Source organism: Globicephala melas, chromosome 2 (genome assembly GCF_963455315.2).
Source record: "Globicephala melas chromosome 2, mGloMel1.2, whole genome shotgun sequence".
NCBI classification, from domain to species: Eukaryota; Metazoa; Chordata; class Mammalia; order Artiodactyla; family Delphinidae; genus Globicephala; species Globicephala melas.
This window is the reverse complement of record NC_083315.2, coordinates 104802280-104826995: the sequence shown is the minus strand read 5'-3', so window position 1 is coordinate 104826995 and position 24716 is coordinate 104802280. Positions and strand designations below refer to the sequence as shown.

The following is a 24716-nucleotide window of genomic DNA, read 5'->3' as shown; positions in this document are numbered from 1 at the left end:
CCGTGAGTGGTGAATGATAGTGACTGTTATTCATCAGCCCCTTGCTTAATTGCTGAACCCACTGGACCAGTCTTAATTAATTTCTTCTCAAATGCTGCATAGAATTGCTTGCTTGTTGATTGTTCTTCTTCTCCACTAGGATGTAAACTCTGTGAGGGAAAGGACTGCTTTGACCTTAGTGTCCTCAGTGTCTAGGACAGTGTTGCCTATTGGATAAGTGAGGCTGTGTCTTATCCCAGCTCTGCTCCTTGTGTGTGCCTTTTCTTTTCTTGCCCTTTTTTTCTTTAAATGTCTACACAACCCTGCATCTCTCTTGTGTAGCAACACTGCATCCACATTGGGGCAGACTTCAGTTAGCTCTGTCATTATTTTCCTGTGTAAGCTGGCAGTTCCATATGGTGAGGCAGAGAGGTGCAATGGAAACAGGACAGGACTGCAGGAAGAAAACCCATCTCTCTTCTGGCTGAGTCTAGCAGAGCCATCAAGGTTTTTCCCTTCTCTGAGCCTTATGCTTTTTACCTGTCTGGGAGAGATGATGATACCTCCCTCATAAATTGGGCAGATGAAATAAGATGACACTGGAAGTAAGCTTTGTAAGATACTCTGTGATGTGTATATGCTTTTGCAGGTATAAGCTGACATGCTTACATGCCCGTCTGCCTTTCAAGGACCAGGGCACCCCAGGTAAAAGCAGGCTGACCCAGGGAGCTGTTTTCCTCCTCCTTCATCCTTCACAACAGTCTTGTGAAGTGGGTGGCACTACCCCATCTTAGAATTGAAGGTACGGCTCTCAGAGATCTAGAATTTTACTCAAAATTATTCGTCAAGTAAAGGCAAAGACAGAGCTCAGACCTGATCATCTGATGACAAACCTAGCCTTCTTTTCACCACCCAACATCTAGTAGATTGAGTGGGGGGTAGTGACCACTATGCCCTTGTCCTGGATTCTGGAGCTGGATTACGTGTGCTTGAACGTCTGTGTAATTTGTTAACCTGAGTTAGTATTAGAGGAGTGTTCAATTTTCAATTGATAGATTTTTCTTCCCTATCAAACACTGCACAGCTGGTTAGGTCAGAAGTTAGTTATTTTCTGGAACATGCTGACTAAGAAAGGGGTTGACATTGAATGACAGAAGAACTGAGCGAATGGGGCAGGATCTGCATTTGCATATGGACCTTGCGTCTGACCCGGATGTGTAGGCTATTCTGTGGCATCCCCAATGCATAGGACGGGGATGCCTGCCTACCCACCGATCCATCCCTCTCACATGGAGATTTCACTGTTGATTGGATGGTGGATCCTAACCAAGGCATTCTAGTTTGTTGCTTCTGGGGAGTCTCAAGTGAACCTGTAGAGAACTCTTCATTTACCCAACAGGACCTTGTGCAGCTGCGTGTGGAAGTCAGGATAATTTCGGCATTTCTGAGAGCATTTTAATAGAGCACTGATTACAGATTGCAGGCACCTGGTGGTGTTTTTGTACTGAGGCTGAAGGGTGCAGTTCCAAAGACAAGAACTGGACTTGACAGATTCCTATTTTCCTCCCCTGTTGTTTCCAGGGCCTGGAATAAGTGCTGAGAAACCTTTATAAGAGCTGATCCCGGCTCTCGGTGTGGTTAGCATTGTGCTTCCAGGAGACCCCCCCAATCCAGAGCATTAATTCCCAGACTGGTAATAGACTTGTGCCTTTGCCCAGGGCATGTTCTCCTTCCAGTGGCTCAGAGCACTGAGACGGTAGGAGGGGCTCCTGTTAGGGTCAGCACAGAGCCCTGTGGCTTGGGACTTGGCCAAAACAATTCTGTGCTTCTTGGACTGTCTCAACCTGTTCCACTTGGGCAGGCCATCATTGCTTTTGGCCCCGACAGCCAAATGAGAAAACATAAACTGTGAAAATTCAAGGGAATAGAAGGTGATAGCCAAAAGTTGAGGTTTAGAAATCTATGGGCTAGGGATATTCTAGTCCAACACTTAATTTCATGCCAATTCATGAGAAAAAGGATGAATCTGAGAAGAGTCGCCACTGTAATAAATGATATTTTCTCTCTTTCCCTCTCCCTTCTGACACACCACCTATTCTCACCTTCCACAAACTTGGGATCGCAGTTATGTGGAGAACATCGCGGTAAGGTGGAGAATAGTGGCTAGCCCTCATCTTGGCCTTGCTACTCTTTCGTTGTATGATTTGGGAATTACCCTCTGGATTTCAGTTTTCTTATGATTTAAGGAAGAGAATTGGATGAGCTAGACAATCCCTAGATCACTTCCAGCTGTTAAGTGTGTAAGCTTAAGAATGCTAACATACTAACTTGCACACATCTTTCAACTGAAGTATAAGCTGCTGGTGGGTAGGGCCCCCAAATTGGTCAAGGAATGGTTGTTGGTTGGCTCATTTGGAAGGTCTTGCTGAGATCCTACTCAGTAAAGTCAAGTGGATAGAATTCCTCTTGCCAAGCGTTTCAAATGTGGGAAGCCAGGGGCACTGCTGGTAGGGAAGCAGCTAAGGTTGCTTGAAGCCTTGGCAGTGGAAGACAGAAGACACAGAAAGAGTATGGGGTAGGAGGTAACAAGGAGGGTCCCAGTTGTGCTTTTGAAATACCAGAGGGGGGTAATACAGCAAAGGAAGTGGAAAGAGGAGTTTTCCCTGAGAACCAGCAGAAACCTTTGAAATATGTGCCTTTCATTTTTAAGCCTTTTCCGGTTTGGAAAATAGCCTGCAAGGTTCATAAAACTGCCTGGTGGCAGCCATCCAAGATCCTCCCAGGAGTTGACTCCTGTTATAAACAGCTGGTCTCCAAAGGAGGGTGGCAAACAGCTGTGATGAGGCTTTGGTGGGCATTGTCCTGTTTGTGGAGATAGAGCTTTATCACAGACTCTCTGCTAATGTATTCTGAACTCCCCAATTTTCATCTGTGGAATCAAAACAAGCTCTATGCTAACTAGATTACGTGATCCTCTCTGCCAGTTTCACAGCATGACCTGCACACCCAAGATGAGCAGATATCCAGAAAGAACGACTTCAAACTCCAGCCTGACCCGTTACCTTTGTAGTAGCTGGGCAGGGTTGATAACAGTATCTTGTCCACCCGAAAGCAAGGCTGATCAGAGGCAAAACTGTGAAGCAGATGAATTTGTCTTGATTTACCTGGAATGTATTTCTATCTCATCTCTTCCTACCTTTTTCATTTCTTCAATAGGAGATAGAGAGAGCAAAGACTACAAGTATCGCGCTTCCCAGGTTCACATCCTAGCTCTGCCCTTGAAAAGCTGCATGATCTAGAGTAACTTACTTAACTACTGTGAGCTTTAGTTTCCTCATCTATAAAATGGAATCTCACCCTCCTCTCTCCCACATAAAAATGTATTAATGAGGACTTTCAGATACCAAAGTCACACGTTTAAGTGTACACAACTCCTGTCGGAATTTGAGGTGCTGACGGGAAAAGCCTTTGGAGGCTGGGAGGGAATCTTCTTCAGCACCATTCAGGTTACACTGCACAGGCACAAAATCATGAAGCTGATTGTTGGGGAGACTGATTAAAGTTGAAATGACAATCCTTGGCTTGATCCGTATGGGAAGAGTTTAATGACCTTATTGATAATCTCATTTGTGAAATTGAGCCATTGAAGGACAGAGTCCTTAGTCTTTTAAGTTGACAGTGTAAATATGTATAACAGGGCTTCTGGATGTATCACATTTCTTCTGCGCCCCTCATTGCTGTGAAGGACTTCATGTCAGAGTATGACACTGATAAAATGTCAATTACAGAAGACGAAGTGAAACTCTCTCAAGAAATTATAAAGTGATGATATTCTCCAAATAAGGGGTTCAAGTAGGAAATATTCTCAGAATTGATGATTCAGAGACTATTTTGAGAAGTTTTGCTCTGATTTTTAGATTTTTAGAAAACATATAAACTTGTTTCAACTACTTTTCTGGGTTTTGTAGGTTTCATACACTTAAAATTGGAGGGTCTTTTTAAAGGTTTATTACCTTTGTAGTGTTATATTCCAGGTCTGTTCTAAAACAGAAATAGCTGAATCAAGAGAATTTAAAATTTACCTAAGATTTGAGTTAACAAATATCGATATAAAAGGCTTATTTTATGCTTACTGGAGGATTTGTTCATTGATTTGTTTGTTTTTAATGGTTGATATGTTTGGTCTTTATTTTTTAATCCAAAACTTCTGTTGTAAACTTCTGTATACATCAAAAAGAGAAAACACCTGAACCACACTGTCTTCCACTTCCTTTCATGTGTGGGTTCAGTGTTTCCCCCGTTGTTTTATCTTCAGTGTAAGTAGAAGAAGCACACTAATTCAGCAATCAGTACAGAGCGTGGCACACAATTAAAATGTTTATTTTCATGTTGTCAGTCTTCGTGTGGCTTGGTCCATATTTGGTTGGAATAGATTTGTCTATAATGAGTGTTGTTAATAGACAATGCTCTCAGGCCAACATATTGTCTTGTTCGTTTGCCAACTAGCTGTTGGGCACCACAATGACATGAGTACTCGAAAACTGGGAGATGCCAACAGTTGGAGCTCCTTTTGGTTCATTTTCCCTTATAACCCTTTGTTCTTTCTTTGATATGCTTAAACTCATTTTTAAGGCCTGCCTCACACTTTGGATCAATAATTCTGTCATAATCCAGTGAGTGCACCCCAGCCTGCCCTTCCCTTTGGTACTTTATTTCTCCCCATCACTGTCGAGTCGGTATATGGGTACTGTAGGACCAACTTAGCTGATCCTGGAAATTTAAACTTGTGAATGTGGAGGTTCTATTACAGAATAAATCCCTCAACAAATCCTCCAAATGGCGTATTCCCAGCAGCCTTTTTTTGTTCTTGGTAATGTTATTTTTTGGCTTTGTCATATCATCTGTTAAAGGTAGGAAGTGATCGACAAGGTGGCTAAAAAGTCCACCCACCACGTAAATAAACTTGTGTAAACACAGGTCTTGTGGTCTGGGTGCAGAGAAGGGTTTGTTCTTTGGATATTAAGCCTACAAGAAGAATGTGCTCACTGAACATATAAACAAGGAAAGGGGAGATGACAATAGTCTAGATTTATAATTAAAGCAGACATGAGTCACCGGCTTGGAGGATCCTGTGAACGTAATGTCTCATACAAGAGGAGGGTTAGTATATACACGGAAGAGAAAGCCAGCCAGGTCTTACGGTATTTGGTAGCCTGATGGTAAAAAGGAGCTTCTTTTCCTTCCTCAAGGAGCTAAGAGTCATGACCAGTGTTGCTGTGTGTGGTTGTGCTGCTTTTGTACTGCTCCAGGGGTTGTGTCCAAGCGAACAGGTGCAAGTGGACATCTGGCTGGCATTCTGCTCACCAGGTCGTGGGTCCCGGCATGGAGCTGCATTTGCTCAGAGGAAAGGTGACGTTTTCTTCTCACCAAAATCACTTCCAGGCCTTGTGGTAATCATTCACAACATCTGCTCTCCTTTCTCCCAACTCTTTGAAGGTGGAAATGTATCCACTTTCACCTTTGGGATTCCCAACACCATGCCTGGACTGGAGTTGAAAAGAGAGTAGGGCAGACTGATAATTGGATCTCAATAAAATAAATTTTGATATATCTTCCAGTTTGGGGAGAAAGAGTGTACCTCAAAACCAAATTTTTTTAAGGAACACTGTAGTCAAGTTATAGTGGAATAAGAATACTGCCCTGCAGAATCTTAGACCTATTTTTCTTTGTTTCAAAACCCAGACATAATCATATTAACATTTTGGCAGACTTTTTTCTAGAAATCTCTTTATGCGTATCAGTACACACATATACGTTTACATTCATGAGCTCATTTTCTGTCTTGTAACTTCCTTGTTTTCACTCTGTATTATGTCATTTTTTCAAGTTAGTATCTATAGATCTTTGCCATGATTTTGAAAGGTTATGTGATAGTCCATTGGGTTGAAGGGCTATACTGCATTTTAACAATGTAGATTGAATATTGATGGGTATTTAGGTTGTTTATAATGTTTTGCTCTTAAAAATGGATCTGAAGTAAGCATGCGTCATGTATAATACACACAACATTTCCTTTTTCTCTAGTAGTGGAGTTGCTGGTTCTGGAGGTTTCAGTTCAAATACTAATCTCCATAAGAGAGGAATTATAACTTCTTCGTAATCCTGAGACCAATAGGGGTGGGTTAAAAATGCCATAGTTTACCATTCATAAATGCACATACCTAAAGATTCTAATTTACAAAAAGAGCAAGCTTTGGAAGATGCGTTCAGCAGCTGTCTTGATTGTATACTTGGGATCGCACGGAGGTGTTTTGTAAATCATGAAGTGCTGTACAAACCTCAGTGACTCATTACTAGAGCTTTACAGAGCATCTGCCACGTACTCTCAAAAAAGGTTTACGGAGTCTTTATTTTATAAATAATTCATTAAATACAGAGAAAAAAACCAAAAACCCAGAGACAGTGGATCTGGACCTGGTTGTACAGTGGAATAGATCAAAGATATCATCAAGAAAACAAATCCCAGACCTTGCCCCCACAGGTCCCCTGAATCTGTGTGAACAAGACCTGGGCACCCCCAGTTGATGTTGATGTACACAGTCTTTGTTTGGAATTCCCCCTTTAATATATTTTTTGGTCTATCTCCAAATATTTTTCTAGCAGAATAGAGAATATTTTTAGCTTTTATACCTATACTTAAAATTTTTATTTTTCCTGTTTGTAAGTTTCTGGCTCTTTCTAGGATATTTTTAGCAGATTTGCTGTATGACATTGACTTAGTCTCAATCTTTGTAAGTCTTGTGAAATCTTAAGTGTGGGTTCTTGGTCTGCCATCCCCTTCTGGTTTTATACCATTGGCAAGCCCCTTCCTTAGCCCTTGTTGTTTCTACCAGAAAGAATGATGAACTCATAGTGATTGCAGTTTTCAACTTTGAATGGTATCACCAGATTAAAGTTATCTGTCTAGTCTAGTGGCATATCTGGCTCCCCTTTTAGATTCTATTTATAAGAACTTTTAGTTGAGAGTAATAGTTGAAGTACATGGAAAAATTGGCTGGTAGGTTGAAACTTTCGTCTAATTAATTTATCCTCATGCTTACATGCTATGGATAGACTAGAGTTTTCATCTTGAGAACTGTCTTATCCAAGAGTAAAGTTGTCTAAGAAGAAGTAGAATTGCATATTTATAATAATCAGTAACCCTTACTTGCGTAAATTTTTATAAAGTAGCTAAATTGACCTCAAATTACCTCATTGGTCTTAATTTATGAAACAAGAAAAAATAAAATTGATTTTTATTGCCTAACAAGTTGCATATTTTCTGGCTACTAAGTGAAGTTTTTGGATTTTGGAGTACAGTTAACATTTTTAGATTATCTCTAAGTTTAATGACTGTGTAATAACATCTGACTTGTAACCTTTAGTACTTAAATAGGGTGGAGTTTAAGGGAAGCAATTTAACATTTCTCTACTTTGGCCTCAATATTTATAACATTCCCCAGTTCCTTGTCAAGGTAATCGTGTTTCTCTTTCAGGACATGAGGCATGGAGTAGAAACAGTTGAATACAGGTATACTTGAATCATATTTATCCTTTAGAGTATTACCTTGGACAGTATAGAGGGACAATGGTAGCAAGATGGGAGTGGTACTAGAACCCTTTTAGGAGGCATCCAAATCTTTCAAACCAGGGACGATGGGGATCCGAATTAAGGGAGAGGATGTGAGGATGAAGAGGATCTGGTGGTGCCCAGAAATATTAAATTGGATCTACAGAACTTGGTCATTGGTTAGTTGTTATGGGGACTTGGAGGGTTGGAGAGACAAGACTGAGTCTAAATTAACTCTTAGTGGAAATGCTCAGTTGCCAGCTAGACACATGGATTTAAAACCAGGAAGGCAATGGGATCTGTCATCCAATTAAAGGCGGGAGTCAAGTTGCATCTGTAGAATTTCAGAAACAAAGTGGCAATGTAGAGAAGTCCTATCTTAGAGAATAACCTTATTTCTAAGTTATTTGAGGTCACCTCACTAGAGTTCCCATGCACTAGTAGAGACCAGCTGATTCTCCCCAAAAGTGTTCTGGGATGATATCCTGTTTGCTGTTAACTTGCAGAATTCTGGAACTTGATATCGGCTGGTTTTGAGTGCATCTACCTCAGGGTTGAGTCATAGTAACTAGTTTAAGAGGGTGACGTCTAAAACCAGGCATTCTGGTTACTTGTTGGCAATGGGAATATAATCGTCATCCAGTCCAGATTACTTGTGTTGGCATAGCCAGTGCTATACCACGATCAGAAGATTGCATGTGAAGCGTGGCAAGTGAATGAGGTTAGAGAATCTGTTATCTAATGATATTAAGCGAAATAAATGGTGCCTCTGTTTCACCAGAGGCGGCGCTTACCTCTCAGGTGAGAAATATTTAAGCCCGGTCAGCCCCACCGCCTGAGACCCACCTGCAGGATGATGAGTGCACCACCACAGGTCATCTGCGGTTTTAATGAGTTCCTACCACTCCTCCTTGTCTCTTGACCACAGAGGACACGTGTCAGTTCAAGTACCGGAAATGGAAAATGTTAGTGTTGGAATGCAAAAGCATCTTACCTCTCTACCCCTTAACTTACGTACTTCATCTGCCTCCTCCGTGAGGTCCTTGGAGTTTACAACTCCTCCTGGAGAGGAGGATAGTAGGTGCAGGGCCATCTCACTACCATAACAATGTGCTGACGAAAGTGGTTATGGGTTAGATGGCTTAAAGGGAGAAGAAGATAGATGAAAAAGCTTGAGGGAGAGGAAAGCTAAATGTGATTAGTTTCCAAAACTACCACGTAAGGCAGCCAGCTGCTTTGACTTGCAAATCATATTGTAGGTTGGTTTCTTGGATGGGAAAACTTTGTAATTATAGCCTTTAGAAGCTGTGGACCAGGAAGAAAGAAAACGTCCATGGGTTGTAGGGGAGGAAAAATAATTTTCCCTTTACTCTTCTGAGTTCTTAGCTGAGACCCCTGTAATAAAAGACAGATTAACAAGAGAAAACCAATCAGAAGTTTATTAACATGTATACCTTGTGTATACATGGGAGATACCCTGGGAAAAATGAATAATTCCCAAGGTGGCTTAGAATTCAGGATTAAATGCCATCTTATTAGGGAAGGGGGACGGGGTGTAGACCTTTTAGGGGAGAGAAAAAGATTTTTAGAGAAGATGAATGGGCCCTTACAAGACTAGATGGGAGGTGTGACAGTTTGTGACAGAGTGTGTCTGAGTGCGGTGTCGACTTCTAGTCTACTGTCCTGTGGCAAGAATCAGTCTTTGGTGGATGAAACTCCTGGAGAGGGATTTATAACAACTGAGTTCCTTTTGGAGGATCTGTCTTTAGACAGATAAAGGGAATTCAGAGAAAGCCTGTCCCTACATTTGCTGTTTTTCAGATACCTTTGGCTCAAAACCATCAATATATTAAAGCAGAATATTTCAGGGCAGCATGTCCTGCTCCCCTTCAGGGTGATGTAGGTTGGAGTAACTGTGGTCAGTGGTGTACCACCGCTGTGCATTCATCTTGTTTTCCTTACAAAGAGGTACAGCTGTGGGCTGGACATTGATTTACCAGTAGGAAGATCTAAGACCTGAGAAATCTGCTTGGTTGAATGGAGAGAAAAAGTCCTGTACATTCTCTTTCTGTATTCTCTCCTGAGAATACACTCCTTTCCATCCCCACAGATCCTCCTTAGTTAGGCTGTCAGCTTTTCACTTAGATGTCAGGATGGCTGCAGTTAGAGAGTTGTTTAAACTACAGATCCCAAGATTCTTATTTGGTGGGGGTAAAGGAGGGGCCCAGGGGTCTGCATTTTTGAAAAGCTCTCCTTGCCGAGTTCAGATGTGCAGTCAGGTTTGGGAGACACTCATAGATTATTTCCATGAAGCTACATTAGCACCCCTTTTACGTTCTGATTCTTTCTCTTCTAATCCACTGTCCGTTCCCATTTCCAGGTGGCATCAAAAACATACACGCGTGCTCCCAGGCTTGTTAGTATCCTTGGCCTGGACAAAAACTTTAGACAATTTCCCATAAAAATGAGCCTGATTGGGCTTCCCTGGTGGCGCAGTGGTTGAGAGTCCGCCTGCCGTTGCAGGGGACACGGGTTCGTGCCCCGGTCCGGGAGGATCCCACATGCCGCGGAGCGGCTGGGCCCGTGAGCCATGGCCGCTGAGCCTGCGCGTCTGGAGCCTGTGCTCCGTGATGGGAGAGGCCACAACAGTGAGAGGCCCGCATACCGCAAAACAACAACAACAACAACAAAAATGAGCCTGATAGTCTCTTGCGAGTGAGTTTCCTGAGGGTGAAACCTATAAATAGCTCATCCTGATAACACTTTATACAGAGCCCTCCATATGTTGGACTGTTTATCCGTATTTAGAGGGTTTCATACCCATGAGTGAGAAAAGCAAAGCTTTGGTAAATAAAATCGAGTTTCTCTTTTACAGATACCTTCTGTTATGGATGGCTCCATTTACTCAGTTTCTGCAAGTTCAGAGGGTCTTTTATTTTTCATATCTTAGTAGGAGAGTTAATAAAAATTTTCCACTTTAAGCATTCATTATGATTCAGGCACCAGAATAAGTGATTTGCATGCATTGTTTCATCTAATTCTTTCAATGCTTCCATGAATTAGGTGAAGCTCTCTCCATGTTGCAGTGAGTAAACTGAGGGTCTGAATTTTAAGAGATTTACCCACATACAGGTCTTCAGTTTGGGAAATAAGATTTGAACCCAAGTTTGTCTGATTCCAAACTTGTGGTCAGTGAAGTTACTGGTTTTATTTTTCCTCTTTTTTTCTCTCTTTTGTTCTTGGCTGCTGAATATCCTTACAAAAAAAACCAACAAAAGGCCATTTCCATTTCTTACCAGTTTTTCAAAAGAAGAGCAAGATTTCCTGAAAATTTAGTAGTACATGCATGTTGTTCCTTTTCTTTTTTTTTCTGACAGATTTTGCATAATACAATGATAGCTCTCTATTTCTTTTAACCACAAGTTTTGAAAAATGTGAATCTGAGTTGGAAAAGCAAAAGCCTTGTCACAGTTGGGAAGGCGCTGGTTAGAGAATGCCTGATGAGTTTGGGAAGATGACTGACTTTCTACATTGTTTTTATCGGACGTTTGAAGCCACCGTGCTACCACTGGCTTTCTCTTTCATGTGTCCCCAAATGCTGAGAGGTGAGAGGCCTTGGAGCTAGAAAAGAACTAGTTTCTCTCTTTCTGTAAAAAAAAGTCCCTGTAAATTATAACACCCTGCATAGCAAAGTCATGGGGTAAATCGCAGTGGGGGAAATTCTGTTTGCTAACTTCTAGGAAATCACAGGGTGTCAGTTAGAGGTCAGCACTTTGAGAAACTCCGTCATCATTTTGTACTCAGCTGGTATGAAGACCCTGATGGCAATGATAAAATGGCATGATCTGAGCACATAGATCTGGGCCATAGATCCATAATGTGTAGATAGAGGTATAGATAGATAATAAACACCAACACTATTTATTCTTTATTCTTGCTGCCACTAAGAAAACCTACTACAGAACTGAAACCACGAGAAATTTCTTTAACCAGGGGAAGGTTCTTTTTTAATATATCTCTTTCCTACCATGAGGTTACAGGTGTGGGACCAGTTACAGGTGGACAGCTGTGTGGGCAGCATTTGTGAATCTTGCATTGGGAAGGATGTTTCATGGTCTTGCATCATAAATAATCTGGATGTAAGGGAAACCTTTGATGTAGTCAGTAATCAACTCCTGGAGAGCAGGGAGCATATCTTAGTTATTTCTTATATCTCTATACTGAGCATTGAGATGGCACGTAATAGGTGTTTGTTTACCAACTGGCTTGATTTTACAGTAGGTTGACCAGCTCTTTGAGCTACTGTTACCATATGTAGCTGTGCTGTTGATCCCTCTGCAGGATCTCTGAATGCTCTGTACAGCCTGCATGACCAACCCATTGGCCGCCTCTGCACCTTTAGTTCTGATTTGTTATTTGCTTGAGCAAATGTTGGTTACTGCTTAAGACATAGACTCTGACTAGGATGTTGGAATAGAAAACATTTACTCATTTACTCAAGTTGCAGCTGAGTTTTTGGATGATAGAGGGTTAAAATTCAGATTGACCTTGAATATAATAGACACAAATAAGCAGAATCAAGACCTTTAGGGAAGTACAACTTTGGAAAACTAAATATAACATGGGGACTGTGTATATGTAAATTTGAAGGGTAGGGGGGGACTCTTTGGGAGTCAGCAACACGATGCTTTATTTTCTTAATTATTGGGCACACACTGCCAGTTAACCACAGGAGCATAACGTGGGGACGGCTGGGTAACATTTCCAAAATACTTGGCATTAGTCAGACGTGTTTTTAGAATTCTGTGTCCACTTTGGCTGAAGGAAACTGTGGAGAATTTGGCGAGGGTCCAGAGCGTGGCAATGAGAGGCAGAGGAGCAATGGAAAATAGGACCCGTTGAAAGAGGCTAATAAATAAGGATTAATTACTTAGCCTGATCGAGAGCAGCTGAAGGGTGATTAGATTAATGGGCTTCTGTTGCATATATAGTTATTACGTGGTAGATGATATAATTATTTCTGCTATGAATAGAATTAGGGAAATGGGTTTACATTAGGGTTAAAGGAGATTTTGAAGTTGCATAAAGAACTCTTGACTTTAAAGATTTTTAGACAGTGGAAAGATCTCAGCTGGAAATGTGAAATCATGGTCCTTACAGGATGGGAATGGGGTGGGTGCCACTTGCCTGTTAGAGTCAGGGGCAGCTGGGATAGAGACTGACACACTTTCTAGATCTCATTTTGTGCTGCTCATCTCACATTGCGTTTGTCATTTTCAGCGAGTAAATCTGTATTCCTTTTTTGTTTGAGTTTTTTCACAGTTATTACAAATGTAAAGGCCTTTTAATGATTCTATAACGCATTTCAAGCGAGAGGTTAAACCACAAATTGAAAATTACTTCATGTGTGAATCAACTTGTTGCTTATTCTTTTTTTTTTTATTTTAGTTGATTTACAGTGTTCTAGGTGTACAGCAAAGTGATCCAGTTATGCATATATATGTATTTTCCATTATAGGGTCTTACAAGATATTGAATATAGTTCCCTGTGCTATAGAGTAGGTCCTTGTTGTTTATCTAATTTTATATATAGTAGTGTGTTTCTGTTAATCCCAGATTTCCAATTTATCCCTCCCTACCCTTTCCCCTTTGGTAACCATAAGTTTGTTTTCTATGTCTATGAGTCTGTTTATGTTTTATAAATAAGTTCATTTATATCATTTATTTAGATTCCACATATGTGATATCATATGATATTTGTCCTTTTCTGACTTACTTCACATAGTATGATAATCTCTAGGTCCATCCATATTGCTGCAAATGGCATTATTTCATTGTCTTTTATGGCTGAGTAGTATTCCATTATGTGTGTACACCACATCTTCTTTATCCATTCATCTATGGACAGACGTTTACATTGCTTCCATGTCTTGACTATTGTAAATAGTATTACTGTGAACGTTGGGGTGCATGTATCTTTTTGAAATAGAGTTTTCATCTTTTCTGGCTGTTTGCCCAGGAGTGGGATTGCTGGTTCATATCTGCTGCTCATTCTTATACGAGCCCTTGTAATACTGCCAATTCCAGCTTGCCTTTTCTTTTTCTTTAGAAAACTCACTGCGTGCCCTGCTTGCTTGGTCAACAATGAGTGCCAAGTCTGCCATCAGCAAGGAAATTTTTGCACCTCTTGATGAAAGGATGCTGGGAGCTGTCCAAGTCAAGAGGAGGACAAAGAAAAAGATTCCTTTCTTGGCAACAGGAGGTCAAGGCGAATATTTAACTTACATCTGCCTGTCAGGTAATGAAAATCAGATATGAATATCGTTAAAACAACTTCTGTTTTAAAGCAGTTAGTTCTAAGGTGTCCAGGAGGGTTATAGCCCAAGGTTTGGATACACCTGCCTTTCCATTCCTTTCCTGTTTCTCTGTTACCTTCTTTGATCTTTATTTGCTCCTGGCACCTTGGCTTTTGATGTTGCCTAGTACGGAAAGGTAATGAAGTGCAATTTTAATGTCCTTTCAGTTTCATTAAGAGCATCTGTAAAGGGTTTGGCAAACACTTCTGTTTGTCCATACTTTTCCTTCACTAGGGCCTTGACAGAAAGTGGGCTATCCTCTGAGATTTTTTGTTTTAGAACACTTCCTGGTATTTGCATAATTATTACTACCAGCAGCCTGAGTTTCATTGACTTTTCTTTTTCTTAAGAGTTGCCAATAATCAGTAATAGTTGGTCTCAAGATAAATATCGACACTGTATGGAGTGTGAGAAAGTAGACTCAGCTCATAAATCACAGCTTTGCCTGACAGCTGTTCCTTGTCAGGAAGAGACATCTGTTCTATTAAGCTTAGAATTTTGTGGGATTACTTTTTTCTCTTTCCGTTTGTGATTGTAGGATATCTGTGGGACTTACTGTGAATTCATACCAAGTGTTTTGAGATGAAATTTGGATAAGTTTTCCCTGGAACTGTGGGTGATGCTAATCTGAGCACCTGGAGCGTTTGTAATATTTCTGATATTTCTTGTAACTGGGCAATGGAGGAATTAGGCTTACCTTAATTCATCTTTTTTCCAATTTTCTTCAGTTGTGGCTTGGGAATAAAACTTTATTTTTAGACCCATTTTTAGCTTTTTTTTTTTTTAAATTAAGCCTCAGATCATTTGTTTATCAGAATTTATTTCAAGGTGGAAATAGCTTTTTTCCCAGAAAGAACATGTAGAGATAATAATAGGACTGTATCTTAGTTTAAAATAAAATGGAAATATAACCCTTTGGTAAGAATGCCTTTTCAATGGTTAGAATGAGAATTGACCTTGAAATATTGGTCTTTCTTTAATCCCAAGTAACAATTAGGTTAATAAGATTTGGTGACTGTTGGAAGACATTTGCATTCCTTTAGTGTGCTGAGCAGTGCTTGCCATATAATAGGGGCTCAGTTAATAACTAAAGAAGTAGCCTTTCCTAATACCTTCCTAGTATTTTGTTAATGAGATTCAGGTCTTAAAAATATTTCCACATCTTTAAATTTGAATTCTAGAGTTTTCGCTTATACCAATAATGAATAGAATGCATTAAAAGAAATTTTGTTTTGTATTTGGGCTGAGCTGAACATGGGATGAGCAGGGACACATAATATTCTAATTAACCTCCATTCTCTCAATGTTTCATTGAGATTTCTTGAAGACAGGCAGTTGCAGAAAAGGTGGATGAAGAAAAGGGCCGTTTTGTTTGCCTTTTAGGCACGTGTTATTGTCAGCCTCTTTCTGATCATGAGGTCTGCAAGAGTGATATGGGGCCTCTAATTCCCTCTCCCGGTGAAAGAGCATGACCATTTCCCCTGCCATAGGAGATAATGACCGGGGACTTACTGGAAAACTGCATTTCCTTTACAAATCACCAAGACCTTCAGGTTTAAAGCCTGCGACTATGAGAATTACTTTTCTGTTGCATTCTAATGGAGGACAGTCTTGAGTTCTGAAAGCCTTCATCCTTTTCATGGATTTGAATTTTGAGAGGATAGGTTGACAAAGCAGATCTGACATTTAAGCAGCTGATTTAATGGAAACTGGGGCAGGAGAAGGCCAGGCAACTTTGACACCCACAGCGTTTTTGCAGTTTGATTTTTCTTGTAATCGAGAAAGAAGCAGCCACCTTTATTTTCGAACTCATGAAAAGCGTAGAGGGCTATCAGTACATCTTTGATAAGGTGTTGCTTTAATTAACAAGTAATCAATTAATTACGTACATATTTATTAAGTACTTTTTATGTGCTGAGCACTCTTGGTGCTGGGGGTTCAGTTAGGAGAAAAACTCATGAGGCTTACCTTGTTTGTTGGGGAAGGAGCAGTAGACATTAATATTTTATTCACTAAAATAAACATAATTATTAACTGAAAAGGTTAAAGAGGAAAAATATAGTGATGTGAAAGCATGTGTGAGGAGGATTTGACCTGGTTGGGAGAACCCAGAGCTGCAAGAAAAGTAGGGCCTCACTGGTTCTGAAAAGAAATGGTGTGGGTGCAGGGAGCATTCCAGTCAGAGGAAGGGCGGCTTCTTTGAAAGATGAACTGGATTCTGAGTTCCTCCTTGTCTCCTGTTTAGTCCTGTTTAGTCTTTGTAGCTCAACTCACATAGGAGGCTGTGAAGTGAAAGCAGAGCCCTGGAATGACAGCTGTTCCTTCCTGCTATCAGTGTGAACCTCCTGTGCTTTCTGGGAGTCCGAGCCCTTCAACTTTTGTGGTTTGGATGATGAAAACCAGCTCTCCATTTTGAATAGGCAAAATTTGTCCAAATTAGGGCAGTGTCTGCAAATAATTTTTAACCACTTTTCAAACAGCATAGTTATATTCTTTTTTTAAAGAGAAGAGTATCAAAGCTTTAGAAGTTTGCCAACATATGCATGTAAGCATGGGTGTTTTATATATCCAGTGTCTTTTAGTAATGATTCTTTGTGTGAATTTTTTTCCACCAGTATTTGGCAGAGTTTATAATCTGAGAGGGAGAGGCCTGTGATCATGAGACTTATTATTTTCAGGGCGGGTTGTATATCCTCTAGGGAAATCCAAAATGGTGCTGGAGCAAAGGAAATAAGATCTTTCTTATTTAGCTATAATTGTGTAAGGAGAGAAATAACCTCTCCAGTTCATCCATGGAGCTTTGGGATAGAATTTGATTGTTTCTCATTGGACTTCCTGGCTGGCTTCTTGAATGGTATGCAGATACTTACATACTGAGAGGCCTCTGTGATTAACATTCTTAAAGCATTGGTTTCCAGTTTCTCTTTTCAGCAATGGCTAAAATTAAAAAGGCTGACAATACCAAGTGTTGGCAGGCATGTGGAGCAATTTGAGCTCTCATACTTTGCTGGTGGGAATGTAAAAATGATAGAATTGCTTTGGTAAACAATTTGACAGTTGTTTATAAAGTCAAACTTGCATTTATATGACTCAAGAAGTCTGTTCCTAGGCATTTACCCAAGAGAAATAAAAACATATGTCCACATAAAGACATGTACGTAGAGGTTCATAACAGTTTTATTTATAATAACCAAAAATCAGAACTCAGTGAGTGAATATGTGAGTGAATAAAATTATTTTTATAACTATGCAGTGGAATGCTACCTGGAAATTAAATGAACTACCAATACATGCAGCAACATGGATGAATCTCAAAAGCCTTGTGTTATGTGTGAAAAAAATGGAAAAGATGACATGATGTATGATTCTATTTATATGAAATTCTAGAATGGACAGAACTTAAGCTATAGTGACAGAAAGCCCATTGGTGGTTGCCAGGGGGTGGAGTTGGTGATTGATTGCAAAGGAGGGAGGGGATTTCTTGCAATGGTGTAAGGGTTCTATATGTTGATTGTGATGGTGCTTACTTGGGTGTATCACAAGTAACCACCAACTCATCAAACTACACACTTAAAATGGGTGCATTTTATTATATGTAAATATATCTTGGTAAAATTGATTCTAAAAAATGTCTTACAGAGTCACTTGTGGGATGATCATAAGAATTAATTAACCTTCTTAGTCTGCTCTGTAAGATGGACAGAGGCTAGCCCTCTCCCTTAAAGGTATGAGAAGTTATCCTAGATGGCCTTTTGAGTCCTCAGACAGAAGCAGCTGTGTATCATGTAAACCTGTGCTTCCATCTCTCTGATCTGTGTCTCGATGGTTCCTTATAGCACCTGGCACATTGCTGAGTATAGACACAGTAGATACTTAAATGGAAGATGCTATGTAAATGGATAGCTTACTAAATATCTGATGATAGTATGGACTTTATTTATAACTTAGAGCTGTTAACTCATTCAAACTGTAAAGCAAGCTCTGCCTACAACTATTTCTATAATCAGTTGCCCCCTCCATGAAATTTGGGTCTATAATACTACACTAGACACTGTCTGGAGTGTGTTTCTCTCTAAATAAGTACACTTCTTACCTATCAAAAAAAAATACTACAGTAGAAGCATGCTAAGAAGTTAATATCAATTTGCTATTAGAGGCCAGTTACCTACTGAACATTCCATAATTTCCTGTTTAAAATCTATTTTCCTGATCCTGTTTTAATTCAGTATGCATGATGTATGATGCTACCCTTCATATACGTAAATGGATAAAAATCTTTCATTGGCTGCTCCCCATAGAAGGAGCATGAAGAAACTTCCGTTTTTGTAATTAATACATTCTCTTACATAAACTTTAATTTTTGTGATTAAAACATTCTCTGTTCTCAAAAAAGAGAATCTTAATCTTTTCAGAATGATTTTAGATTTGTAGAGAGCAAAATTTTATTATTTAAAAAAAAAGTTCTGGGCTTCCCTGGTGGTGCAGTGGTTGAGAGTCTGCCTGCCGATGCAGAGGACACGGGTTCGTGCCCCGGTCCGGGAAGATCCCACATGCCACGGAGCGGCTGGGCCCGTGAGCCATGGCCGCTGAGCCTGCGCATCCGGAGCCTGTGCTCCGCAATGGGAGAGGCCACAACAGTGAGAGGCCCCTGTACCGCAAAAAAAAAAAAAGTTCTGAGTGATCTTTGATGAAACCATTTATATAAATGGATCCCCATGGAAGGTAATGATGGGGATTAGGAGGCTAGGACTTGGCAATACTGTTCTTTATCTCCGTAGTTGCCAGTCCTGGGTGTTCCTTAGAATAACCTCTAGAATTTTATGGATGGCCTGGTTCCACCTAGGCCCTACTAATGCAGCACTAGGGGTAGTGGGGAAACTTACCTGTATCTTGAAAGTGTCATGCATGAGATATACTGAAGCTAAGGTTGAGAAGTTTCACCATCTTGGGGAGTTACGCTCTGCGTTGTCTAATTGTTGTACTTGACATAATGATATATTTATGGTACTCAATTCTATCAAAAGAATACATCTTAGTCCTTTTCTTTTTGACTAGCCATGGTCAAAGCTCTGAATTTTTCTGGGCTTCAATTCAGTTGACAAGTTCAAAGCTTCTTTTAGGCCCTGAGGTTCTAGGATTCTGAACCCCCTTGGAAATTTTATAGCACATTTCATTCTTGTTTCATACATAATCCTATAGGGAGAAATTCAGGTTGTTAATAATCCAAATGGACATTCAAACCAATTATGAGGGTTTGAGGACATTTTTTATAGGTTGCTATTGGATTAGGGTAACCAAAGTTAATTGTCAGAGATCTGGCATAAGAAATTCTTTTTATCTACTTTCTAAAGTCAGACAGGATCTCATCACAAGGTCTATAAATATTAGAAGAGAGAGAAGGAAAAAATACAAGACAGATGAAATTTGACCTTGATAGAAATGGTTTATTCAGGAGTGGTGAGCTGACTTTCTAAGAGTTTTTATCCAGGAAAAATGAAGAAATGCACAGTGAACTCAGAGATGGACAGAGGTATTAGTAGTGAAAGAAGAGACACAAAACAACCGTAATAATGATATATATGTTATTATACTTTGTTATAGAAGTAGTAAATATTGAAAATACCAATCTTTCAGATATTATGTAGAAGAAAATAAAAATCATCCTGTGTATGTTTTATTATTTGTTTTAATTCCAGTTAATCCTCACAACATCCCTATCCCTATCCCAATTGGGTGGTATATTCTTTTCCCAGGTAAAGGCACCAGTGTTCATCAGAGAGGTCGTGATGTCCCAGGGTCACCACTTTTGAAGTAACAGAAATCCACCCAGTCCTTGTGACCCCATTGGCCATGCTTGTAGTGCCACAGCACCTCATTTTTTCTGACATAGGTCAGGAGGGCTTGTGGTGTAGAGTGAGCCATATTTTAAGGAACAGGTTTCTCCCTAACTCTTCAAAATTCATAAAGACGTTGAACAGTTTTGACCTGTACTGTGTCTTCTATCTCATTTCTGAGGTTATTGAGTAATAAACTCTCCTCCATTTGGAATATACATCAGGGTAAGCTTTTTTTTTTTTTGCGGTATGCGGGCCTCTCACTGTTGTGGCCTCTCCCGTTGCGGAGCACAGGCTCCGGACGCGCAGGCTCAGCGGCCATGGCTCACAGGCCCAGCCGCCCCACGGCATGTGGGATCTTCCCGGACCGGGGCTCGGGGCTCGAACCCGTGTGCCTTGAATCTCAACCCCTGCGCCACCAGGGAAGCCCAGGGTAAGCTTTTTATCTCTTTATCATAGAGATTTGGTATGTAAATCCAGCCCTAAAACTTTAAGTAGCTCTAGAAGGCAGTGCAGTCAAAAACAAAGTTATTTCCAGTGCCATGATTATATGATTCTTTGTACATCCTTTTTTATTTTAGAAAAATATAATATCTTCTATTATATTTTACATTGAGAATTTGGCCCTTTTGTGACACGTGCATAGACACATTGGATTAAAACATTTGCAATGATATCCTTGGTTACATGAAGTTAAAAGTAGAGAGGGTTTTCTTCTGCACTGTTTTCTGGCTCAGCGGTTGTTGCCACCAGGTGTCACTTGTAAATGACCTTCAGTGTAGCACCTGCCATGAACCCATCACATGCTTCAGTGCTCAATAAGGTTAGAGAAGCACCAGTCCCCCTATGAATTAGGAGTAGTAATAATACTAATAGTAGTAATAGTATTTATTGAGTTCTTATATTGGGCATGGTTTTATGCCCTTTACATATATTAACTCATTTAATCCTTATGACAATGAGGTAGATAACAGTACCATCCTCATTTTGTAGATGAGGAAACTGAGCATATGGAATTCAATTGGCTGGCTGGTCCAAGGTCATCGGTTTGTGAGATACAGAACAGAGATTTAAACCCAGGTGCTTTGATTCTAGGCCTGTATTGCCTTAGACACTGTGCTTCTCTGTTTGTCTGTCTCTTAGGCATAAGAGTTATATGAGAGAGGACTTCCCAAACCAAGCATCTTTTTCACACTCCCTCGTACATCTTTAGAGATGATCATGTTTCGCGATTACTCTACTTTCCTACCAGTTTAGGCCTTGGTTGGTTTTGGCTGGGAGGTGACAGTCCTCTACACCAGTATCTAGGCTGTTAAGGAAGCCCCACAGGAGAATGAGAGTGTCAGCGGATGTATTCGAGTCTTAGAGAAAATCAATCCCCCGGGGAAATTCTGAGAGGCTCCTGACAAGGACACCGCCATGTATGAACTTTTCTTCAGTTATGCAGTAAAAAAAAAAAAAAGTAGATGCCTTAAAGTTGTTTTAGAGTTTCCCTGATGGTTCTAGATCTCTTCCTGAGAAAACTGGTAGTAATAATATTTGTCTTTTCTGAAGCCTTGTGAATAGGAGACTCCAAAAATGGAGAACAAAGCACTGAACAGATGTGATGTCATTTAATCCTCACAACAGCTTTGTGATGTGGCTTTTGTTGTCGTTTCTACTTTCCATGCAATAGCCAAGGTTTAAAGTGGGTGGGTACACTGCCCAGGGGCAGACAGCTAGATGGTGGTAAGGCTGAGACTCAGATCTGGGTCCCTCTCCCTCCCAAGTGTGCACTCTTTAAAATTTTTTTTCAGGACAGGCCTGGACCCAAGAAAATGAACTCTCCCCTTCCTTAAAAACAATGTGACAACATGCCTTGTGCAAAGCGTTTTAATCTCCAAGGATTTAGAGGATGTGCTGTTGACCACCTTAGCTTTTCTAGTGGTTTGGCACGCCAACAGAATTTTCTTTTTCCATTCTCTCATGTACGTGTTCCAATACTAAAACCAGATGGAAACAAGGGAAAACTCTTAACAGAGGCTAGTGCCAAAACATTTCCTTTAAAAAGGAAACTCCATCTGTGCTCTCTCCCACCACACAGCCCACTGTGCAGAACAGGGATTTCACAGCTGATTCGCTTATTTTCATTTTGATTAGTTTTGACTAATTGCAAAGGTAGAGCAAGTGGAGGTTCGGGAGATTGCAAACTAAGGCAGCTCTCCTTCTAGGATGTTGCTGGCAAGGTGCTGGGAACCTGGCCAGTGTCCTAAACAGCAGCCTAGCAGTAGGCAGGGTTTTAATTCATGCCCATGCGTTCTTTGGTGGTCGTCGTTTTTACCCCTTTTAGATGTTAGTGCTCTTTGCTGTTGTATTTCGCGTGAAACATCATCAGGGGTTCATTCATCAGTAAGTTGCAGTCAGAGGCGCTTTGGTCTCTATTGCTCCAGGCCTTCTCCCAGCCCAGCTGTGCAGAACACGGGGGTAGGCATAAGACTGACTTGGGGTAAAATACTGGCTTGTAGTCTTTGATACTCGGTTTTCTCATCTGTAAAATGGAAATAATATCCATATCCCAAGGGCATTTTGAGGATTAACTGAACTCTGTGTGTGTGTGTGTGTGTGTGTGTGTGTGTGTGTGTGTGTATGTATGTATAAGTCCTGATTCCTAGAAAGTACTCAGCTTTATGAACAGTATTATTACCTTGTCACTAAATGGGACATCCACCTGCTATTGCCATACAAACGTAATTCATCTGCAGATTTTAGAAAACATGTGAATGTATGTCAGATAGGCTTCTGTGACCCATGTCATGTGAGACAAAAATCCCATGAAAACCCAGATTTGTCTTGGGATTTTCCTACCTCCCCTTCCATACTTTTTCCCTTTCCCTCTTAAGTTCACTTTCCCCTCCCCTCTGTGTCCCACCCCTGCCAGGGATCTCAAGGTCATTCTGACTCCCAGTTTCTAAACCTAGCTTCTCTTAATTCTCTGTTCCAAATTATACGACCCCACGCAAACTGCAGTACTAGGGGGAAGCCCACTGCTCTTCTATTTCTGAGAGTTTGAAGACGTTCACTCTGATCTCATGAGTATTGGCTGCGGGGGTCCTGTGTTCAGGCCTCTTTATCCCCTTTTGTGGGGAGTTAGAACTGGCTTAGTGGAGTTCCTGTTCCTGAAATGGGAGATGTTATTTTCCTACACCTATCTTCGCTGATCAAAAGAAAAATCGAAGCAAAATAAAACCAAACATCCTTTGGGGTCAATCAAGTGCACTGTTAAGCAAACAGCAGAAGTGGGAGAGGCTGGTACAAATGCCTGGACCCAGCTTTTCAGCCCAGATCAAGTTCTTGTTTGCCCAGCTCTTTCCTGTTACCTTTCCTTTAGAGAGAGAGAGAGAGAATGAATACGAGTGATATTTCCATGCCAGTTACAGTCATGCTAAACCACACGCAGAATTTTCCAGAAGAAACTATAAATGACCACGAGGACGGTGAGGTAGCTTGAGACTAGATGACCAGTTCGTTAGAGTGTTGAGACTCGCTCGCATTTCTCCCTGGTCTCCCCTGTCATCTCCATGATAGCACTTAGCATTGCCAGGTTGTATTTGTCACTCTGCTTTCTGTTTACCTCCCCAGACTGCCATTCCCTAGAGGGCAGGGTCCATGTTGTACACACCTCATCCCTTTGTGGAACAGATGAAGTGTCTGGGGGGAAAACCAGGCAAAATCCCCTTTGACTGAGACTGCTGGCTCGGGCTCACTGTCTGGGCTGGAGCTCCCGCCTGTGAGCTGGAGTGTTTCTTTTTCCTTTGGTTTTGTTTTGTTTGTTTGTGTGTTTAAGATGCTGCTGGGTGGTCTTTGAATTCCCTTGGAATTCATCAGGTTACTGAGCAGGAGTTTTTATTCTACCTGACAGCCCAGTTAACCAAGAAGAAAGCGTAGATTTGTCTGATTTATCCAGACTTGAAGAATCATCAAAAATGAGCAATTTATAAATGCTTCTGTTGTAACCTACAGTGGGATGCTGTTATCTCAAATTTCTGAAGCACTTAAGTGTTTCTCCTGACGAAAGAGTTCACATTACAGGGGAATAAATGATCATTTAATGAGCATCGAATATATCGAAACTCTCCCTGAATGGCCTTTTCTCACAGCAGTCGTTTTCAGTTCTACACATGTCCTTAAAGTCGGCTTTCAAGGGAAAGATGGAAACTCTATTTTTATTAAAAATCTCGGAGGATATTCATACTGTCTCCCCCTCCCCCGTACACACCGTTTTAACACAAATTATTTTTTATTCACCGCATGTGGCTCCCGTGTAGCTTAGGTTGTAGACCCCATGCCCAATTACATTTTGATGTTTATATCGGTTTAAAAAATTATGCTTCTTTGAGAAGCTACAGCAGCTTGGCAAGTGGATTTGAGATGACAAGAATATAGCCAGCCTTGATTCCTGGAGATCTCAGTTTCCATTTTCATAAGAGGAAGCAACAGAATTGAGAGTTGTCCTTTTTGGTTTTCCAGCTAATATGACTAAGCAGCAGATACACAAGTTTTTTCTCTGGTTAGAATCCTTTCCGCCTTGTGGGTAGGTAAGAATCAACTGGTTTTGGATCCATGAATTTTCAACTGTATTTCTCCCTATAAATGTAAATGTGTTATCAAAAACATAAAGTACCACCAAAAAGAGAAAAAAAAATGGGAAAAATCATGTAAAAATTGTGACATTGGCTGTTTCGGTTTCACATTTTTTTTTAATACCCCTCCCCCTTTATAATATTCTAGGTACAATTTTGTCTTCTCTTTTCATTTTTATGGTAACAAAAATGTTAATTTTTTTACAGTCTTGATGAGGTTAATTTTAATGGCTTCTTGGGTGCCGTATTTAACCATTCATCTGTTGCTTGATATTTTGTTTTTTCAATTTTCACAGTGAGAAGTAAGGAACTTGGTCTT

At 40.5% G+C, this 24716-nt stretch overlaps 1 protein-coding gene across 4 annotated transcripts in view; it reads left to right on the top strand.

The window, feature by feature from the left end:
* Positions 1-24716, top strand: part of STXBP6 (syntaxin binding protein 6) — a 273630-nt gene that overhangs the window by 57838 nt on the left and 191076 nt on the right. For 3 of the 4 annotated variants that reach the window (XM_060294688.1, XM_060294686.2, XM_060294685.2), the window contains exon 2: positions 13698-13886. The exons of the other annotated variant lie outside the window; for it this stretch is intronic. In XM_060294688.1, the coding sequence (XP_060150671.1) occupies positions 13733-13886 (154 nt within the window). In that variant the 5' untranslated portion in view covers positions 13698-13732. The remainder of the gene's footprint in view (positions 1-13697; positions 13887-24716) is intronic. 4 annotated transcript variants of the gene reach the window in all.